The 21152-nt window shown below is 43.5% G+C and overlaps 1 protein-coding gene across 1 annotated transcript in view; it reads left to right on the plus strand.

The window, feature by feature from the left end:
• Window positions 1-19857, plus strand: part of LOC113024542 (hemicentin-1-like) — a 54375-nt gene extending 34518 nt beyond the window's left edge. Inside the window, exons 31-37 of the mRNA XM_080302613.1 lie at window positions 12967-13227; window positions 13900-14160; window positions 14239-14517; window positions 16847-16925; window positions 17012-17072; window positions 17230-17414; window positions 19483-19857. Of these exons, the coding sequence (XP_080158739.1) occupies window positions 12967-13227; window positions 13900-14160; window positions 14239-14517; window positions 16847-16925; window positions 17012-17072; window positions 17230-17414; window positions 19483-19486 (1130 nt within the window). The 3' untranslated portion in view covers window positions 19487-19857. The remainder of the gene's footprint in view (window positions 1-12966; window positions 13228-13899; window positions 14161-14238; window positions 14518-16846; window positions 16926-17011; window positions 17073-17229; window positions 17415-19482) is intronic.
• The last annotated feature ends 1295 nt before the right edge of the window (window positions 19858-21152 follow it).

Below are 21152 nucleotides of genomic sequence, written 5' to 3' on the forward strand. Positions count from 1 at the left end.
ACTACCAAGTATCTACAGATCGTCAGGCAAGTCATGAGGAGTCAGCTGAACGGCAAGAAAATTCTGGGCTGTTAACACCTACACCCTTCCCGTGATCAGGTACCCTGCTGGTATAATAACCTGGCCAAAGGCAGCGATAGAGCAACTGGCATCAAGACTGACATACTTCTCTTGGCTTACGGCAGAGATGGTTGCATTTTCTCCTGTCTCCTCTCCCTCCCTTATCTTCCTGCTTGGCTTGTATTGTCTTTGTCTCGTTTCGTCTAACTGTCATAGACTCTCTTTGCCTTGTTCTTTAAAAATCAAGGAATTATGGATTTGATCAACTGGTCTCTAAACGCTTCTTGACACCTGAGAAATCTGGGTGTGGAGGAGCCTGATCGTCCTGCAGGAACGTTGGCTGCCAGATACACAACCATCTTTCGCTGGAACAAGTGGCATCTCACGTGCCTAGTAACGCTCTCAATGGAGGACATTGAAGAAAATTTTTCAGAACCTTGATAACAGCGTTCCTGCTGATTGGAACTGGCACAGCCCTGGCTTATCGACAAAGCGGTTACAGCTGCTCAAAATCCCACAAGGCTGCCCGGCATGATTGACGGTGGGTAGAGCCACGAGCAATCAGACTGTGATTGTTGAATGCAATATGGACTCAATCATGGAGAAGCTCACAGTTCTAGAATTGGGACCAGTGACAGACACTCTCTCTATCGATAAATCAATCAGTCACTATGTTCATTTGGCCTTCCTTCACCAGCCAGAAGCTCGAAGGCTAAAACTGGGACAAATACTCTCCCAGACTACAAGACTGTGTAGACTCTCTGCCCTATATCTTCTACTTCCACAAGGCCACCGGTGTTGGCTTAGGGATTGCTGACTTTTGCTTAACTGGGCAAAAGGAGACTGTCTCACGAGTTGGATACAGGATACACACATATGGACACACATATGCACACACACACCAATATACAGTCATCCCACCCCTCCCCCTTCCAAACACCTCCAACGTGCTTATGTCTTTTTATGTTGTGAAATGTGATAATCATGTGTATGTGATGAGGTGGGGTTTGTTTTTTTTTGTTCTCAAACTGATCTCCCTTTAGGAGCTCAGTCTGGGGGGAGTTCTTTTTTCTGCTCTTCTTTCCTCATATTATGTACGTCCATTGTTCTGCCTGTTATGTTTGTGTAATATATTTGTGGTTGTAATGGTAAGATGGCTCTGGAATGCCAGCAGCCTTAACAGCCTTCAGGATCAAAAGAGTTTTAATGAAATGAAATGAAATGAAAAAAAAAAAGGAAGCTCCTAACCTAAGTCCAGCATCCTGAGACTGCATTCTAAGCAGAAGGAAGAATTTTTACTGACACTATTGAGTGTCACTAAAAACAGTCCAGGATGAGGCAATGAACATCCATGAATACATCAGGAAGATGGCCCCAACCAACCACGTGCTCAGTGAATACTTCAGGCAACAGAAACCCAAGGCAGAGGAGGAACCATCATGGAAGGACAGGCCCCTACACGGTATGTACCACTGGCAGATAGTGGAGGTGGCTGACATCCAGATGTCCTACCGGTGGCTGGACACAGCTGGACTTAAAGACAGCACAGAGGCACTAATCCTGGCAGCACAGGAACAAGCTCTGAGCCCAAGATCTATAGAGGCTGGGGTCTATCACAATACTCAAGACCCCAGGTGCAGACTGTGTAAAGATGCCCCTGAGACAATCCAGCTCCCTGCAGCCCTTCTAGGGTGGTGGAGAATGACTGAACGATCATGTGGGACTTCCAGAGATAAATGGTGGTGGCTAACCAACTGGACACAGTGGTGGTGGTGGTCAAGCAGGAGAAGACGGCCATACTGATAGATGTAGCAATACCAAATGACAGGAACATGAGGAAGAAGGAACATGAGAAGCTGGAGAAATACCAAGAGCTCAGAGAAATATCAAGAAGATGTGGAGGGTGAAGGTAACGGTGGTCCCAGTGATAATCGGAGCACCAGGTGCGGCGACTCCCAAGCTAGGCGAGTGGCTCCAGCAAATCCCAGGAACAACATTGGAGATTTCTGTGCAGAAGAGTGCAGTCCTAGGAACAGCTAAGATAATGCACACGACCCTCAAGCTCCCAGGCCTCTGGCCTTAAAGGGCCTTAAATTGTTTTTATTAAAAAAAATAATAAAAAAATATGTATTTATTTTTTTTAAATCAATAATTTATTTTGAATTAAAAAAAATTCTCCCATCTAAAACCTTTTATGGTCAATATTAAAAACAAAAAATAAAGACAGAAACAATATCTGCAGTGAATTCTGCAGTGCCACTTAAAGGTTACTGAACCCTGTTTGGGATATGACATTTTAAACGTTTGAGTAAAAGCAAGCCAGTGAATAAAGTTTAACTTAAAAGCTGTTTTTATTTAGAGGTCACAGTCTATTACAACAAGGAATGTGTGGCTGATGAGTTTGTCAGTTAACTCAGACTTGACCACAGTAAGTTTTTGATGTTGTTTCTTTCTTCCTTCTCTTTGTAGCTAACCTTTAAATTTGGAAAAGCAAAAAAGCGCTGCTGCCCTGAATCACACAGCAGACATTCTTGCTTGAAATGCAAAAGAGAGAACTGTGTATCACTATTTTGAAAAGGAAGGACGTTAGGGAAGCTGCTTTTATAAGCTGTTGCACGGTTGTTAAAAAGCAAATTATGCTTTTCATGAGCACAGCAGCCTCTGTTCCTGTTATTATGTGACTGTTTTATTCTCATGCACTTTACTCATCTGCTGGAGTGTTACTGTCATAACAGACAGAGAGGCAAGAGGAGCAGCAATGGCTTCAGCAGCAGCAGTCGCCCATCTTCTTTTTGCCCTTTTTTTCTCTGTTCAAGGTAATGTTTACATATTTATATATATATTAGTTTTATTGTTGTTTCCCATGTCAGACAATTATGTTGAAAGATGGTATATGTGACTCCATCCATATGTTATGATGCTGCTGGGTCATATTAAAATACAGTAACAACAGCTTTAAAACTAGTGACCAGTGGTCTGCTGATGGTACCTTTCAGTTTCCATCTTTCTGTATATATTTTAATGAACAATTGTCATAAAATAGAAACTGCCTATTTACTAGGCTTATTTTTAACACCCAATTTCAAATCCCTGAAAAATACTGAAAGCAAAAATTAGATTTTTCTAATTTAATACTTCTTTTCTGTACAATATACAATTCCGTTTGTAGGTGTTATAATGATAATTTTCTATATACTGGCTTCCCTCTCGCCTATACTTTTTCTTACTCATCATTATATATAAAATTGGGATGTTCTTCCTGAAAAAAAAGAAGAGAGTAGGACTACATGATGCTTTTCATACTCTAAAAATGCTCAAGTATCTCTACTTCTTTGTTTTAGTCCTTACAATATGTGAGGATACACGTTTTATGAACCTGAAAGATCTGGGTTTAGTTATTCTGCTGCATAGAATTGGACCTAATAATTTTTAATTTCATTTGGGCCTCATTGCAAAGCAAATGCTGAAAGTACATTCAGGTTGTCCTTTACCTAATAGGTAAACCGTTACATGACACTTAGCAAACACTATTAGTTTTTTATGGACTTTTGCAGAATGTTATCTGTAGCCTTATGTAAAGTAAAAACAAAGTACACAGAACTGATTATAATAAAAACTGTCTGATAATAAGCTTTTGGCTTTCTGTTATTACTTTGTGGCATGCTTTGTTGATCTTGAACTCTTGAGTTTTTTGTTCACTATTATGTTTTTGTCAAGTGTTGTTATGTTACAGTATATTCAAGTTGTGTTCTTTTTTGTTTTATATTAATTCTTGGTCTGGTTTATTATTTCCTTTCCAATGGTCTTTTTGTATTTAACATTTTATTTAAAATCCTCCATTTTACATCATCCTTGAGTCGGGTTTCTGAGTTGTTGCTGTTATTGTTACCCCACCGCCATTCAGGTATAATTCAGGTGTAATATGGCATAACACTTATTTTTAATATACTTTTTTTATGCACAAACCCCCCAATTTGTGAATAGAGCCTGCTCTGCTCTGCATGTGTCTTAGCATGTCAGACATACACAACAGTGTCAGTACAGATTAAAAATACAGTTTTACTTCTGTTCTACTGATGTTGGACCAGATCTGGAAGATGCTGTGAAACTATAAAACTTGCAGTGCCTTTTATGAAAGGAGTCCGATACGAGTCAATGAGTGAGAGAAAATCACTTCTGACTGAACGCAATGCATAAATGGAGTGACTAAAAGTGACTAAACTCTCATACGATGTGACAATGTGATCAAACTGGACAGTGAAACCTAAGATTAGCTGGCATGATGTAAAGTAACTTACTACCAGCTGTTTTTGTTTTACTCCCTCTTAGGCATTCAAATTGCCCTTCTCAGGCATCCAGAGAAGGGAGGTTTGTATGCTTAAGTAACTGAGACAATATCAACTCTAGGCACCAATTTGAGCACATGAATGTCTACAATGCCCCTTCTCCTCCACCTTTGGCATACAACATGTGTGGCTGTTCTCTAGCCACATATGTAAATCAGCATTAGTCAGAAGGGAAACATTTTTCCTGGCGAGTGTAACCAAATATGGTGGAGGAACACGGCGTGTTTCCACAAACCAAAAAATGCAACTGTTCTAAATTTCTGAGAATCCATCTCAGAACCGTTGGAAAATACCATTACACACACACACACATTATAGTGCAGGTCTCAAATCCTCCTATTGTTAGATGTGGCTGTGTGCAGACAGGAATAGGACCCAAGGTGCAGACTCCGGAGACAGTCATGAACTCAAAAAGGCTTTAATTTGGTACTCAAAATATAACATAACTGAAAAGACTCAAAACAAACTTAAACTGGAGGAATGACAGAACACACAGCTAGGAAAACGGTAGATCGCGACACGGACACAGAGAAACACAGGGCTTAAATACACAGAGGGAGCAATCAGGGAATGGGTAACAGGAGGGAAACACAGCTGGGGCAAATCAGGCCTAACGAGACAAGGGGAAGCAAAACCAGACACATTAACATCAGACATGGACTTTCAAAGTAAAACAGGAAACACATAACACAGACTGAACAAAGACACAGACTCGCACGCACTGCAACAGAGGGAACAGAGACGTGGGACCAGGGCAGACACAAACACTGACTGGACACGGGGATATAGCCACTAAGGACACACAGAGACGCGAACTAGACAAGGGGATACAGCTGACAGGGGAGACAGAACAGCTAGAGAAGACAGAGACATAAACTATAAGACAGAACTCAAAGAAACCAAAGACTAGAAAGTATAAATAATATAATAAACTCAAAACCCCTGGGTCAACGACCCAGGCATCCTAACAGTACCCCCCCCCCCCCCCCCCCCTTAAGGGCTGGCTTCCAGACAGCCCAAACCAAAACATCAAAAAAAAAAAAAAAAAAAAAAAAAAAAACACCAAACAACCCAACCAGGGTGGGCGGCGGGGGAAACAGGATGGAGGGCTCGAAACAAACCAAACAAGGAGCCAGAAACAAAAAAAAGAACAAACAACGGAGCCTGGAAAGCAACAGAACAAAACACAGGAACAAAGTCCAAAACAACAGCACCAAGGCCCAGGCATAGTCCGAAAGCAAACAAACAAAAGAGCTCACGAAAGGTGCAGAGGCCCAGGCAAGAGTCTCAAAAAAAGTTCAGGGGGGCCGGCCCGGAGGCTAACGCACAACAGTCCAAACCCGGGCAGGTCAGGGGGGCGGCCCGGAGGCTGATGGTCCAAGAGCCCAGAAAACAGGTCAGGAGGCCGGCCGGGCGGGAGGCACCGACGGCGACCGAGCAGATCAGGGGGCCGGCCGGGCGGGAGGCACAGACGGCGACCGAGCAGATCAAGGGGCCGGCCGGGCGGGAGGCACCGACGGCGACCGAGCAGATCAGGGGGCCGGCCGGGCGGGAGGCACAGACGGCGACCGAGCAGATCAGGGGGCCGTCCATGACAGCAATGACATCCAGTCATCGGCCGGACAGGACGTGCAGGATGAGCAGGACGTGCAGGCCGGACAGGACGTGCAGGCCGGACAGGACGTGCAGGCCGTGCAGGACGTGCAGGCCGTGCAGGACGTGCAGGCCGTGCAGGAACAGACGAAGCTGAACACTCAGAGGCCGGACCAGGCGGAGCTGCAGAGGCTGAGGCCGGACCAGGCGGAGCTGCAGAGGCTGAGGCCGGACCAGGCGGAGCTGCAGAGGCTGAGGCCGGACCAGGCGGAGCTGCAGAGGCTGAGGCCGGACCAGGCGGAGCTGCAGAGGCTGAGGCCGGACCAGGCGGAGCTGCAGACTCGGAGGCCGGACCAGGCGGTGGAGCCGGTGGTGGCTGAACGGCCTCGCCAGAACCATCAGCAGACACTGGAACGTGCTGGCTGGGTCCTCCCGGACCCCCAGCTGACGAGGCAAGAGGCTGAATGGGCCCCTCGGATCCTCCAGCAGGAAGAGACGGCTGAAGCGGTTCCTTGGACCCTCCAGCAGAGACAGGTGGCTGAACGGACCCCTCGGACCTTCCAGCTGACGTGGCGTGAGACTGAACGGGCTCCTCGGGCCCTCCAGCTGACGTGGCGTGAGACTGAACGGGCTCCCCGGGCCCTCCAGCTGACGAGGCGTGAGGCTGAACGGGCTCCTCGGGCCCTCCAGCTGACGAGGCGTGAGGCTGAACGGGCTCCACGGGCCCTCCAGCTGACGAGGCGTGAGGCTGAACGGATGACCGAAGAGAGGAGCGACGGTGGCGTCGCTTCCTTTTAGACGAGGGAACAGGAACCGGTGGAGAAACGGAGACCTCCTCCTCATCCTACGACCACACAGAAAACCGCCAGAAAAAAGGCAGGCGCACGGACAGGCGAACAAGGTCCCGGCTGGCGTGAGGAAGGGGAGGAAGCCTGCAGTGGCGATGAGGCAGAGTGTGCGTTGTCCTGCGGCAGCGGTGGGGAAGATGTAGTGAGGGAGAGAGCAAGCTCACCAGCCCTGACCTGCTCTCTCCAGGCAGTTATGGTGTTCCCCAACTCAGTGTCCTTAGCGAACTGGCTAAGCCGGGGATTATGCCGAATGATGGCCTCCACCGCGCTCAGCCCCACTGCCATGGTCCTTAAATCCGGGGACAGGGCGATGCGGTCGAGCAGGCTCACCATCCGCTCCATCTCGCCGTGGAACTCAGAGGAAAAAGAGTCTGCAGGGTCCATGTTCTGGTCGCGATCTTCTGTTAGGTGTGGCTGTGTGCAGACAGGAATAGGACCCAAGGTGCAGACTCCGGAGACAGTCATGAACTCAAAAAGGCTTTAATTTGGTACTCAAAATATAACATAACTGAAAAGACTCAAAACAAACTTAAACTGGAGGAATGACAGAACACACAGCTAGGAAACCGGTAGATCGCAACACGGACACAGAGAAACACAGGGCTTAAATACACAGAGGGAGCAATCAGGGAATGGGTAACAGGAGGGAAACACAGCTGGGGCAAATCAGGCCTAACGAGACAAGGGGAAGCAAAACCAGACACATTAACATCAGACATGGACTTTCAAAGTAAAACAGGAAACACATAACACAGACTGAACAAAGACACAGACTCGCACGCACTGCAACAGAGGGAACAGAGACGTGGGACCAGGGCAGACACAAACACTGACTGGACACGGGGATATAGCCACTAAGGACACACAGAGACGCGAACTAGACAAGGGGATACAGCTGACAGGGGAGACAGAGCAGCTAGAGAAGACAGAGACATAAACTATAAGACAGAACTCAAAGAAACCAAAGACTAGAAAGTATAAATAATATAATAAACTCAAAACCCCTGGGTCAACGACCCAGGCATCCTAACACCTATCTTCCCTTTGTGTCACGTTAATCCTTTTCCCCTGTTCTTTTGTGTCACACTTCCTGTTTTATAATGGTTGTTTTTTTGATTGAGTTTAATGTCATGAGACATGGCCATTTCTCGTTTTGTCTGTTGTCTCCAGCAGACAAAATGTACTATACTGTATGTTATTGTCTCATTTTCCCCTGTCTGATTGTTAAAAGAACACTTGTAGCTGTGTGTCCTCCAAATCTGTATGTGCCTGTTCTGTGTTTCTCTCAGCATTTGAATTTCTCCGGCTCAATCGTCTGTGGTTCAGTTCCCTGGTTGTTCCTGGAATTTTGGATTAATCTACATTAATCCAAAATTCTTAATTTCTTAATTTGCAGTCTACTACAGTGAGAACATAAGTATTTGAACACCCTGTGATTTTGCAAGTTCTCCCACTTAGAAATCATGGAGTGGTCTGAAATTCATATTGTAGGTGCATTCCTACTTTGAGAGACACCTTTTAAAAAACAATTCAGGAAATCACATTGTATGATTTTTACAGCATTTATTTGTATTGCACTTTCTAAGTGGGAGAACTTGCAAAATCACAGAGTGTTCAAATACTTATGTTCCTCACTGTGCATATGTACATATCTCTTTCTTTGGCATTGTTTTTCCGTAAACAGCAATCTGTGTTCATCTGTAAACCTTATTTTATGATAGGTTAACAAAGTCAGAGTTGTTAGATAAGCTGGTTGCTGGAAAAGTGCCCACCAATACAACTCAAATTCAAAGAGTACACTTCATTAATGTTGTTATACAGAATAACAACACATACTGGATTAAAGGTAAATTCATGGCTTGCGTTTCCAGTCCCTCAAACATTACCTGGCAAAATATTAAATCCTGTTCTCTGGTGTTATTTTTCTGATTTGTGTTACAGTGGTGCAGAATAAGGCTAACTGGGGAGTGACATACGCTGCAGATAAGATATGTGCCTCCAATGGATCAACAGTGGAAATGAAATGCACCTACACATATCCTGCAGGGTATACTGTTACAGAAGAATTCTGGTGTTTTCAAGACAACAAGAACCTCAAAGTCAACTCAGATTACAAAGATCGGATTCAGTACAACTGTACTAAGGAGAGATGCACTATGAAAATGGCAGACTTGAAATGGACAGATTCCCGTGAATACAGGTTCCGTTTCATAACAGACAAATCTGATGGAAAATATACTGGTATACCTGGAATCACTTTGTCTGTCACTGGTAAAATTATCTAAAGATCTTTTTTCCCTTTTTCTTTTTCTGCAAAAGGTAGCATATTTATGTTTACAATGTGTAGACCACAAGGACCAGGCACAACCCAGATGTTTAGTTTGACTTATTTTTTTTTTAGTTTGCTCGCACATTCCAATGTTGGCTTCTGCCTCTATTGAAGTAGGGAAGGCATGATTAGATGATGCTTACCAGCTGCAATAATCAGCATTCCCTGAAACAATATCCTGAACCCGCTGCTCCACCCCTCCCCTGCAGCAGAGCCACCAACCACATCCACTGCAGTGGAGTGTGATCCAAACAGAGGGAGCAGCCAAGGAGGTAATAGCGAAGAGAGCTGACCACCCATCAGATGGCTAGGATCTCCTTCTCTATGGTGCTGTACCTGGCCTTCCACTCTCACAGTTTCCTGATTTACACAACTGGGCGGTCCCCCCCCCCCCCCCCCCCCCACCTTAACAATTGGGGCAAAACAGCTCCATGTCCAAGTCATTAGTCTGCAGAATAAAAAAACACAGGAACATCTAGGTGTGTGAAGTAGGGGTTCCCCACAGAAAGCCTTGTTAACCTGCGTCCACTGGACCAGATCTGGTACAACCTTCCAGGTGAGGTCAGTCAAGGAGCTGGTAAGCTGTGGCGGGAGTCTCCAGCTTGCCCCAGGAACTGCCTAACCTCCTTTTTGGTCTTGGGGCACGGGCAGGATGCAATTGCTGCAGTTTTGTCCATCTATGGATGCACCTGCCCACCTCCCAAGTGGTATTCCAGATACCATACCTCCCTTCGTACAACCACACACATCTTTGGGAAATTTGTGGGTCCAGGCACTCCAGGATCACAGCAGCCCACTGCACATGCTCCACCCAAGTGTCACTGTGGATAATAACAGTATCCAAATAGGTGACAGCACATGAAGCTTGCAGCCACAGCACCCAGTTTTTGAGGCATCGCAAGGTGGGGGGGCCCCTGACCAAGATGAATTGAAGTGCAACAAATTGGTGCAAACTGTACGGAGTGGAAAAGGCATGGGGTAATCATCAAACCATGACACCTCATTCACTTTGCATTAGTCAACACAGAACCATATATACCAATCTTTCTTTAAAAAAGAACTAAAGGTATAAACCACAAGCTGTGCGACTCTTCTGTTCTGTTTCAGCATTTCAGCCATTTCTTTCTGCTTAGGTAACCTGTAGGGCTGTAAATGCACCATCATGCCAGGCTCGGTTTCAAAATGGCCCTCTTTAAGATTTGTAAAGCTGGCAGGGGGGAGAACACATCTGCCAACAGCTGTTGCAATGCGGCAACATCCTCTCTCTGGCCTGTCTGTGATGGTTATCACAATGCGAGAATGGTGGAATTTGGCACCTACGGCCCCAACTCATCTCTTTCTCATGACAACCTCCCCAACGTGTGCAGCTTTGCTCTTAGGTCCAGAAAATATAGAATCTCATCTTTCGCCAGGCTCAGATGTTCTCTCCAGTTTTCTTTAATCAGGTCCAACACCCCCTACAAAATTCTGCCAAACAGTAGCTCAAGTGGAGAAAATCCAGTGAAGGCTTGGAGCATCTCCCACACAGCAAACAACATAGGGTCTAACCAGCGATGAAACTGCGAATCATGGTGTTATTCAGCTGCTCCACCAGCCCATCAATATGAGGGTGATAGACGCTAGTCCCGAAAGATTTAATGCCAAGTAATTCATACAGTTTGTGTGTTATTATTATAACACCTACAAACTGTGATTGTGCAAGACATGAACGATGCGCCCAGGGATCTGCATTAAAGGTAAAGGGCACAAAGTCGCTTGATGACCTGCTGACAGACAGGGTACCCACCACTGGCACACATCTCCCCTGAATGCCCGGACGATAAATTCGGGACATTATTTGCTCCAGAGTTTTGTCAAAACGCATGTCACCAGCCATTGGGTTATATTGAGCCACCTGGAAAATCATTTCCTGGTGGCTTTTATGCACCAGCAACTGTGTGTGGTTGTCCTGCATGAGAGTGTCGCCACTCTCTCAATACAATCTGCCAATATAATCAATACAAAATACGGGAATGTCAGATTCAGGGTACACCACCTGATCATCAATTTTTATTACTTGATCGAAGGCTGAGTGTAGACTGTCATCCTGAGGCTAACCTAGTAGCCACCTACTCTAGGGCCACCTTGTGTGGACATTCCTAGGTAGTCCTGGATGGGTTACGCCCTTGTCGTAGCTAATGAGTCATTTACAATGAGTGAATCTTTTGTTTTTATTTCTTTATGAACACCAGTGTTATTTTGGGACTTTTTTCACTTGTCCAGCTCTGCAGGTGGAGGTGACCAAAATAAGAGTAAATGAGTCCTGTACCAAGGCGGAGCTGAAGTGTAAGAGCAGCTGCACCGGGGATGTTTCTTATGTCTGGCTCAAGAATGGAGAGAAGGTCACAGAAGAAAATCCTCACATAACCAGCCTTCGGTTTAATGACAGCATCTGCTGTGCTTTGAAAGGACAAGAAGATTACTGCTCGGCTTCACTGTGTAAGTGCAGTGTAACTGACAAACTCTAACACAAAGGGTGGAGTTTTTTAAGAGGAACTTCCCCCAGCTTGATTTTTTTTTCTAATTTTATGTAAGCATTCGGCTTTTTGTGGATATACTTATTTCTATCTATTAAACAAATGATTATTGTTCCTCCAGATGCTCCAAAGCTTCCCTCTGTGACAGTGAGTCCATCTGGTGAGATAGTGGAGAACATTTCAGTGATTCTGATTTGTAGCAGTGATGCTAACCCAGCTGCTAATTACACCTGGTACAAGGAAGGTGGGCAAACACCCCTGTCCACTACAAAACAGCTCAGCCTCCCGTCCATCCGGCCATCTGACTCTGGAGTTTATAACTGCACAGCAGAAAATGAGCTGGGAATCAGGAAATCCAAACATCTTCGTATAAATGTAAAATGTGAGTGAAACTGCTGATATTTGGAGCCTTCTTCTTGTAAGTTACCAAAAAACAGTGCATACTTTACACAAGACTTTACACATGACTCTAACCTAAATAATATTATTGCTCCATAATGAGCAATTCAACTCACTCTGTCAGTGGATTTAAGTTTCAGCCAAATCAAATTGTTGACAATTTGCCAAGAACTCCCCCCTCCCGCTTACATATCTGTAAGGACAAACCTGCCTGGGAGTAGGTTTATTCAGTGACTAAACTGGTGGAGCCAGTTGTCGTGAATGCCTTGACTCCAACTAAGTAAAAAGAGCATTACAGGTCAGCACGATCATCTAGCATATCCTGTCTCACAATATTTATAGGGGCACTGCTTCATTAAGGACAGCATAATTCACATATGTCACTTTTTAGAACCACAGTTTAGAAGACAGATGTCTATGGACTCTTCTCTGTATGAACACCTCCCCTGAACAATTATGAACTAGACGAATAGATTACACCCTAAAGAATGACTGAATTTGAAATGTTATTATCCTGACCAGCTTCTCTTAATCTTATTCAGATATGATTTTATATTATTCTTCCATTTGCTTTTTTCTAATAGCCTTTGTAAGAAATCTGTTTCCCGATGAATGAAAAAAAAAAGATTTCTATGATCATAGTTAACTAACCAACCACAGCCTAACCAGGATCAGCCAATCCTGGCTCACCTAGTTAATTAATGTTATGTGACCCTAACACAGTCCTCTCTTTATAGCTAATTTCTGATGCTCTTCTTGTACAGGAAATAAGCAGAAGTTTAAAGATTGTATATGGTGCTTTACATAGAACAATCAAGTTCTACAACAAGTAGGACCTAATTTACAGTTAACATATGTTAGCATATTTCCTCCAGATGCTCCAAAGCTTCCCTCTGTGTCAGTGAGTCCCTCTGCTGAGATAGTGGAGGGCAGTTCAGTCACTCTGACCTGTAGCAGTGATGCTAACCCAGCAGCTAACTACACCTGGTACAAGGGGGAGCTATTCCTGACTTGGCCACGAGTGGGCGTTCATCATTTCACCTCGATCAGCTCTGAGAACAGAGGAAACTACTCCTGCAAGTCAGAGAATCAGTATGGACAGATCAACTCTTCACGTGTGTTTATAAATGTCCAGTGTAAGTAGAAAAGTGCAATTTAACCCTATGATACCTAAATCATCATTAGTGATAAACTGTGCCCTAGCACTACCTCTAACCCTAGATAATCTGAATATGTAATTACTGAGAGATCATGAAGTGTCTTGAAATGTTATCACTCAGATACTCCAAAGTTTCTTTTTGTGTTAATTCACTGTAGACACATAGGGAAATTCATGAAATTAGACTATGGTTTTAGTTTAATAATATTCTTAAATCCTCTTTATTGCTTGATCTGCACAAAGGTAGGAAAAAAATGTTACAAAACAACTATTTAACTAACACACCAGGCCCTCATTTTACACAAATCTATGCAGGAATAAATGTAGCAGGAGAGTATTTAGTGTGCTGGAATCAATTTTAAGTAAATACTGTGGAAACAGTAAAGTACAGGATTTCCACAATTTCAATTTACCCTCAAATTAAAGTGGCACACTCAGTCTCAGTTTATTTAGTTATTGGGCAAAACAACATCAGTGGATTTGTAGAAATAATATGTTGTCCTTTATGACAAAGTAATAGAACATTATTCTGTAACATGATTCATGGCTTAAGGGTCATCATTTGCTTTCATGAGTTACACACACTAAGCAAATATTTGCCTTGCTATATTTGTTAGTGTAATAAAAGGCTTTATAAACTGTCCTCCAGATGCTCCAAAGCTTCCCTTTGTGTCAGTGAGTCCCTCTGCTCAGATAGCGGAGGGCAGTTCAGTCACTCTGACCTGTAGCAGTGATGCTAACCCAGCAGCTAATTACACCTGGTACAAGGAGAATAAAGCACTGCCTCTAGGACCAGAGGGCAGTCATCATTTCACCTCCATCAGCTCTGAGGACAGAGGAAACTACTTCTGCAAATCAGAGAATCAGTATGGACAGATCAACTCATCATATGTCTTTATAAATGTTCAGTGTAAGTATTCTTCATTGTCCAAAGGCTTCTCTATACTTTGCATGCTAATATAAATGAATAATCTTTATAATTTCCCAGATGCTCCAAAACTTCCCTCTGTGTCAGTGACTCCATCTGGAGAGATAGCTGAAGGCAGTTCAGTGACTCTGACATGTAGCAGTGATGCTAACCCAGCAGCTAATTACACCTGGTACAAGGAGAAAGAAGACTCACCAAAGGCACATGGACAAACCTTCACCATTGACAAGTTTAGTCCTGCACACAGTGGGGCTTACCAGTGTAAAGTCCAGAACAACAGAGGACATCATAGCTTGACCTTTCTCTTGGCTGCTGTACGGTTAAGTGGGAATGGCACTGGTACGCCCTTTTACTTACTGAAAATCAAGTTGTTGCCAATCAGATGCTTTACAGATGGTATTGCATGGTGGATCAGAGTACACTTGTCTGCATTCATAATTCCAAATACTGTGACAAAATCCTGAACAACACTGGCTGAAAAGCCACCCCAAACTACCACAGAGCCTCCATCGTATTTTAAAGACAGCTTTAAGGCCCTTTCACATAGGACGCTGCATGCCGATTGCTGCAGTCTGAAACGCTCTTATTTCTATTGCTTGTGCTGTGCAAATTCAGTTTCCCATTATAGCACGGCATTCTTGGAAGTGAGACGTAATTGTGCATACCAGTTGAACTTTCACAGCAGCGTGCTGTGACGTACATTCGTGTGACCATTAGAAATAAATCCTACTGTGCTAGGTTCATGCACACAACCACACAATGAAGGAAAACATTCTGTACATACCAAGTTCAGTGAACTTTTTTGACACAAGTTTCAAAATGAGAATCAGAATACTCTATTGATCCCTAGGGAAAACTATGTGGGTTACAGTGCTCCAGTAAAAACAGTAACAAAAAGGCAATACAAGAAATAAGAAACAGCACAATATATATATATCCGACATAGCAAAATTGGTATGGTGCCGATCTGGCCCACACAATGTGCTTACATATGGCCCAGATACCACAAAGAATGACGGCCCTTTGGTGGCCCAGATCTGGTTTGCCAGCGGTGTCCCACTCATGGGCGAGCACAAGGCCAGTTGCAGACACAGTGGTGGTCCTGTGCTGGCCCATGTGTGTGGATTACCTCTGGCAAACCTGATCTGGGCCACCAAAGAGCCGTCATTCTTTGCAGTATGTGAGCTATATCGAGCCAGATGTGGCATGCCATCACACAGACAGTGCCATCTATGCCAGCCCTGGCTCATATCTGGATGACATACATCTTATCATGCCAGAAGTCAGCCAGCAGTGCGAGCTTGATACCAGATCCGGGCCAGACCTGTGGGACACATACACATAAGTCACTTACTAATAAATATCTGAATAAGAAAGAAGAGCATGTGCAAAAAGGGTGTAGCTATTGCAGTGTATACAGTGTGTTAGGTGGAGGAGTTGTACAGGGACATGGCCACAGGCAGGAATGATTTCCTGTGTCATTCAGTGGTGTTTTTTGGTAATCTCAGTCTCTCACTGAACGTGCTCCTGTGGCTAGCCAGCATGTCATGGAGTGAGTGGGAGGAATTATTATTATTATTATTACTAACATTGTGTTTATCTTGGAGAACATTCGCCTCTCTGACACCACCTTAAGACAGTCCAGCTCCATCCCCACAACATCCCCACAAGCTCCATCCCCTTGTGGATCCATATATTGAGTCTGTTAGCATCAGCAACTCTCAATCTGCTCCCCCAGCATGCATAGCAGGCATAGAGGATAGCAGTGGCAACAACAGACTAGTAGAACATCCTGAGCATTGTTTGACAGATGTTGAAGGACCTCAGCCGCCTCAAAAAATAGAGACGACCCTGACCGTTCCTGTAAAGTGCAGTAGTGTTTTTAGCCCAGTCCAGTATATTGTCTATGTGTTATTTATGTATAATCCACAATGTCAACATTGAGCCCCTGGATTGAAACAGGGGTCAAGTTTTTTTCTGGCAGGAGACTAGAATAAAACAGGAACACTGAGACTCGGATACGTAGACTTGACACAGGGACCAGTGAATAAAGACAGGAAAGACTGAACTTGTTAAATGGAACACAGGGAGGCATGATAACAGTAACGTACAGACCTAAGACCATAAAATACAAACACTGTGCATAACGGAATGACAATAAAGAACCAAAACCTGGAACATGAACTTAGCCATATAATAATAAAAGCCTGAATGATAATACATATCAAATACAGAACTATAATATAAAGATAAAAAAAAAAACTTGCTAAACATTCCCAAAACTCAAAACCCTGGGTCACAGACGCAGGACCATGACAGACTTGATCATTGCTGTTGCAGTCTGAATCCAGTTTGAATCCCCACACTGAAGCTGAAAGAGGAGAGGGTTTGGAGAAAAGTAGGTGGGCAAAGGTGTAGGATTTCCAGCTAAGTTCTGAAAATATGTATATGTATTTGATCTATCATTAGGTAGCTACTTTGGAAGGAAACAGTTCTTCCATTGAGTGTTGTAAAAGTACACGTATTCATGAGTTATACAAGGTGAAACTTGGCTTTACACTTAGTCTGAAGGGCAGTAACACTTTGTTATTCTATGGTGCCAGAAGTTGGAAACATAATATATAACAGTGTATGTAACAGGAGTTTTCATGTTATCCCCCTTACTCAGAAATGTGGAAAATCATTGCTGGAACAGTGATTGGCATTCTTCTTGTTGTCATACTCATGTGGATTTTATTATCGATATGGTGAGTACCATATCATTTTAATTATTTTACTTAAAGCTTTTCAGTTAGTTTAAGCAATCTAAACCTTTATTTCTTCCTCCAACTAGGAAAAAGCAGATCCCAAGAAAGCTCCCTGAGCCTACAGAGAGCCCAGGCACAAGTGCACAGGTCAGGAAGATCAATACATGTACAAAAGGTGGTTTCACATTTCGCAGACTAAAGCTGAAAGGCTACAGTTACAGAAAACTGACTGATGATTCATGAGAACTGCATCAGGCTTAGGCTCACAGTTGTACTGAGAATCACAAATGTGTCGTGTCTACAGAAGCAACCAGTAGAGCAGAAGTGCAGCCTTCAGTATGCCAGCATTCAGTTTTCTAAGAAGCAGACAGATCCTCTCTATTCCAACATCAACCCAGCTCAGGCCCAGAAGCACAAGAAAGAAGAAGAAGAGGAAAACAAAATCCATTATGCTACTGTCAAGTTTGCCAGTTCCAGTAGAGCACCAAGGTAAGCAACACATAGACATTATCATTGCTGTAGGATAAAGTTTTGTTTTTGAGAGGAACTTGGCAGGACAGTCATGCATCACCACTTCTTCTTTTGTTTTCATAGATTTGAACATTTAATATCACACGATATACACATCAGATTTCCTCGCCCTGTAAAGCATTAACAATGAAAAATTTGCCAGAACATTCAAATTTTTTCTAGAAAACTGGAGCATTCATTGAATCTTCTGGCAATTAAAAAAGAAATTAAAGGTCATTTTGCAGATGAGTTTTAATTTGTGCAACGTTTTTGTGTAACATATTACTCATAATTTGCTCATCTTAAGCAAAAACATACAAGAGGATCAGGGTTTAAAATTTTGCTGTATGAGGTAGTGTATCATATATCAAATATGATGCGCTCAGTGTTGCAGGGAGAGTATTTCACTTCCACTTCTGCAAACAATCTGTTTGTCTGTGTACTCATCTGTTTTTAGTTTTCATGCTTAATGTAAATCCTGTTCATACAGTCTAAAACATGACTTACTTCACACTGTTGAGTAGATAATGAGTTGGTTGTCAGCCCAGTCATGTTGGGTTTTTTTCCCTCCCTAGTTATTTGCCTATGATTCCACTGAACACATTCAAACCATAAGACTGATTTGCCTGTCTACTTTGCCTTGCATTATTTCCCAGGCAAAATAAATAGTCATGAGACTTAGCCATTGAGGTTGAGTCTGAAAGCCAATTCCATGTTAAAGTATCAAGTTTTAAATCAGAAATAAACATGGCTTTGGGGGTGGGCGGGTTATACAGCGTCCAGAGGATGGTCTGTGTATTCAAACCCACCTCTGGCGCTGGTGCTCTACCCTCAATTTTAAATGCATATAGACACTGAGGGTTTTCGGGATCAGCCGTGCTGCTCTCTGGTAGGAAGCATCATGTTTTAAATGCACTTTAGAACAGCATGCAGCAACACTACATATGAGCGGGCGGAGGGAGGTTTGGGGTCTTCACTCACCTCCATTCTCTGTTGACCGCCGGGGCTGGGAGGTATTGGCCGTCCGATTGGGGTTCAGGATGCGGGGCGTCCCTGCTACTGCAGATATGGGGGCGGTCTGCTTGCGTCCACCCCAGGGAAAAGGGTTACATCTCATGGGTCTAGGTGTGGTTTGCCTCTCTTGGAGAAAGGGTACCTGCACCTGAGGTATAGAGTATGTTTGGGAAGTGTGATTGTATGTACAGTGTCTATTTGTGTCTGTCTCCATGTCGGGTGAGTACTTGTTTATGTGCATATGAGGGAATGCACATTTGTGTCTGTGTGCGCCTGTTCGTCGGTGTCTATACTGTATGTCAGGTCAGGTATCAGACGCCACCTCTCTGGGAACATCTCAGGTCCTCCAAGGTATGGAGGCCTATCTCCCCTACCTGCCGGTTGCTGATGCCGTCAGACATGCGTTGGTGGTTCTTGGCGTCTGGGGCTGGGGCTGGGCGCTCATGTATGTACCACCTCACTCCTGGTGGCCGCTTGGCGGGGCCTGACAACTGTGGCCCAGTTGGGCCCCTTCGGGGATTAGGGGGCCCTCAGGCCTCTGTCCTCTGGGCCTGGGGCTCGGTCCTCTCTGGTACTGCTGGCTGCCAGCAGTGCCCGCGAACACATCACTGCAGCCCCGTCTGGCTGCTGGGTGACCCTGCGTCTGAGGCTCTCCTCAGCTCTTCCCAGGCAGGTGGCACTGTTGCCCCTCTGATGGTCGTCCTTGGGTTCTCGTACTTTGGGGCCTCAATCTCCCCCATACCTGCTTCATGCCCTGAGGGACGGGGCTATGGCTCCCCACACGCCCTAGCAGATCATTACATGGAGAAACCTTTTGAATACAAGCGTGTTGATCCACACAGGCGTGCACACGGGTGTTCACTGTTCATAGACACAAACTACACCTTTCTTGCCTGCTACTTCAAAGCACATTGTGTGCTGCACAATAACATTTAATATTTAGTATCTACTGTTATTTACTGTTAGCTAGTTTATTGTGATGGTGTTGTGTTTATAATGTTGCTCTCTTGTTTGTTTTTTCTTCTCTCGACAGGTGATCCAGATGATTTTTTTATTCAACCCCTTTCTCACTATCTCTTCTCCCCTCGGTTTTTTTTTCTCTCATTCTTTCTTTCTCCCTGTCCTATCCCCAAGTCATGCCTGTCCCATCTGTAACAACTGAAAATAAAATAAATACATAACAATAATAATAATAATAAAGGTCAATCAAATGGACCAATATGTCAAGACCATAATGAGCCACTTGGTACAGTAAACCCGCTAGACATCTTTCTTGGCCTTTACACAATAATTCTGATGAAGAAGAAAGAAAGAAAGAAAGAAAGAAAGAAAGAAAGAAAGAAAGAAAGAAAGAAAGAAAGAAAGAAAGAAAGAAAGAAAGAAAGAAAGAAAGAAAGAAAGAAAGAAATCGACAGCCTGATAAAAACCTATTTTGGTTTCTACAAATCATGACTGGGCGGTGATAGAGGTGAATGGATCTAGAGTTATGAACCCTTAGAATGACAGGTGGGTGCATTTTTGTCACTGTAAACTATTTAACATTCCAATAATAAACAAGGAAACTTGGTAACTAGTTACCAAGTTTAGCATGAATGTACAATCAGAATAACTGGCCAGCCGATGTTATAAACAAACAAACAAATACATGCATACATACACACAAAAAGACTAACAGTGTGAATGCATAACTTAAACAGTTATTGACACTATTTTAAACATTTGATTTATTTTAATTTATATATCCTTTCCTTCCAGTAACAAAAACCAAAAAACTGAGGAGGATCCAGCTACCCTGTACAGCGGCGTCAACAAAGCACTCCAAAAATATATGAACCAGAATTAGAAACTGCAATGCAGAAACCAACCCACTCTGTTTTTGTTATGATACATGGTACAAGGCAGTGCATTGAGGATGCCAAACTTTGCTTCACTTATTTGGAAGCGAAGAAAAATTCTGCAGATACACTGTATCGCCATGAGTATTCACTCACCCATCCAAATCAGGCCCGCTAGACGGGCATATTTATAAATAATATTATATTAGGGAAATTTTCCAAGACATATTTCTGACCTGGGGGTAGAACTGATTGTGAACTGGAAAGGGAAAATGCTTATGAACTTGCAAATTAAAAACATGATGCATTTAAAGTAGCCCTTTTTCATTTTTATTTAAGAAGAGAATTTGTTCTAGTGTGCGATGGCCAAACCTGTTCCTTTTCGTGGAGATAATTTCTCCTGCCTTATCGAAAATCCCTTCACATGGAAAAGAGGAGGCTGGAGTGCAGAGAAACTGGTAGAGATGCAGTTATACAGTCTACCTGGGTCTACCAAACCATCAGATAAAGAGAATAAATAAATTCAATTGCTGCACATTTGGCAGACTAGCAGTTTAAGATTAATTAAACAATAAAATATATATTTTTACAACATTACATGTAAAGAGTCAAGTGGAAGTTTTTCTAAAGTTATTTAATGATATTTATATTATGGAAGCAGATTTTTGACATTTTACCTTTTTCCCGTTTTCAGATAAAATAAACACGCACAAAACAAAAGCAAACAGCCAGAACAAAAAGCTGGAAAACCCACCAGATTCACCAAAATCAACTCAAAATTCTCCCACACAACAGAACCTCCTATTCCTCGCTGACTCCAAATCTCTCAGTGAAATGATCAGTGGTTCGCTATCTGTCACCATCAAAA

This window comes from Astatotilapia calliptera, chromosome 6, assembly GCF_964374335.1.
Source record: "Astatotilapia calliptera chromosome 6, fAstCal68.1, whole genome shotgun sequence".
Taxonomy (NCBI): Eukaryota; Metazoa; Chordata; class Actinopteri; order Cichliformes; family Cichlidae; genus Astatotilapia; species Astatotilapia calliptera.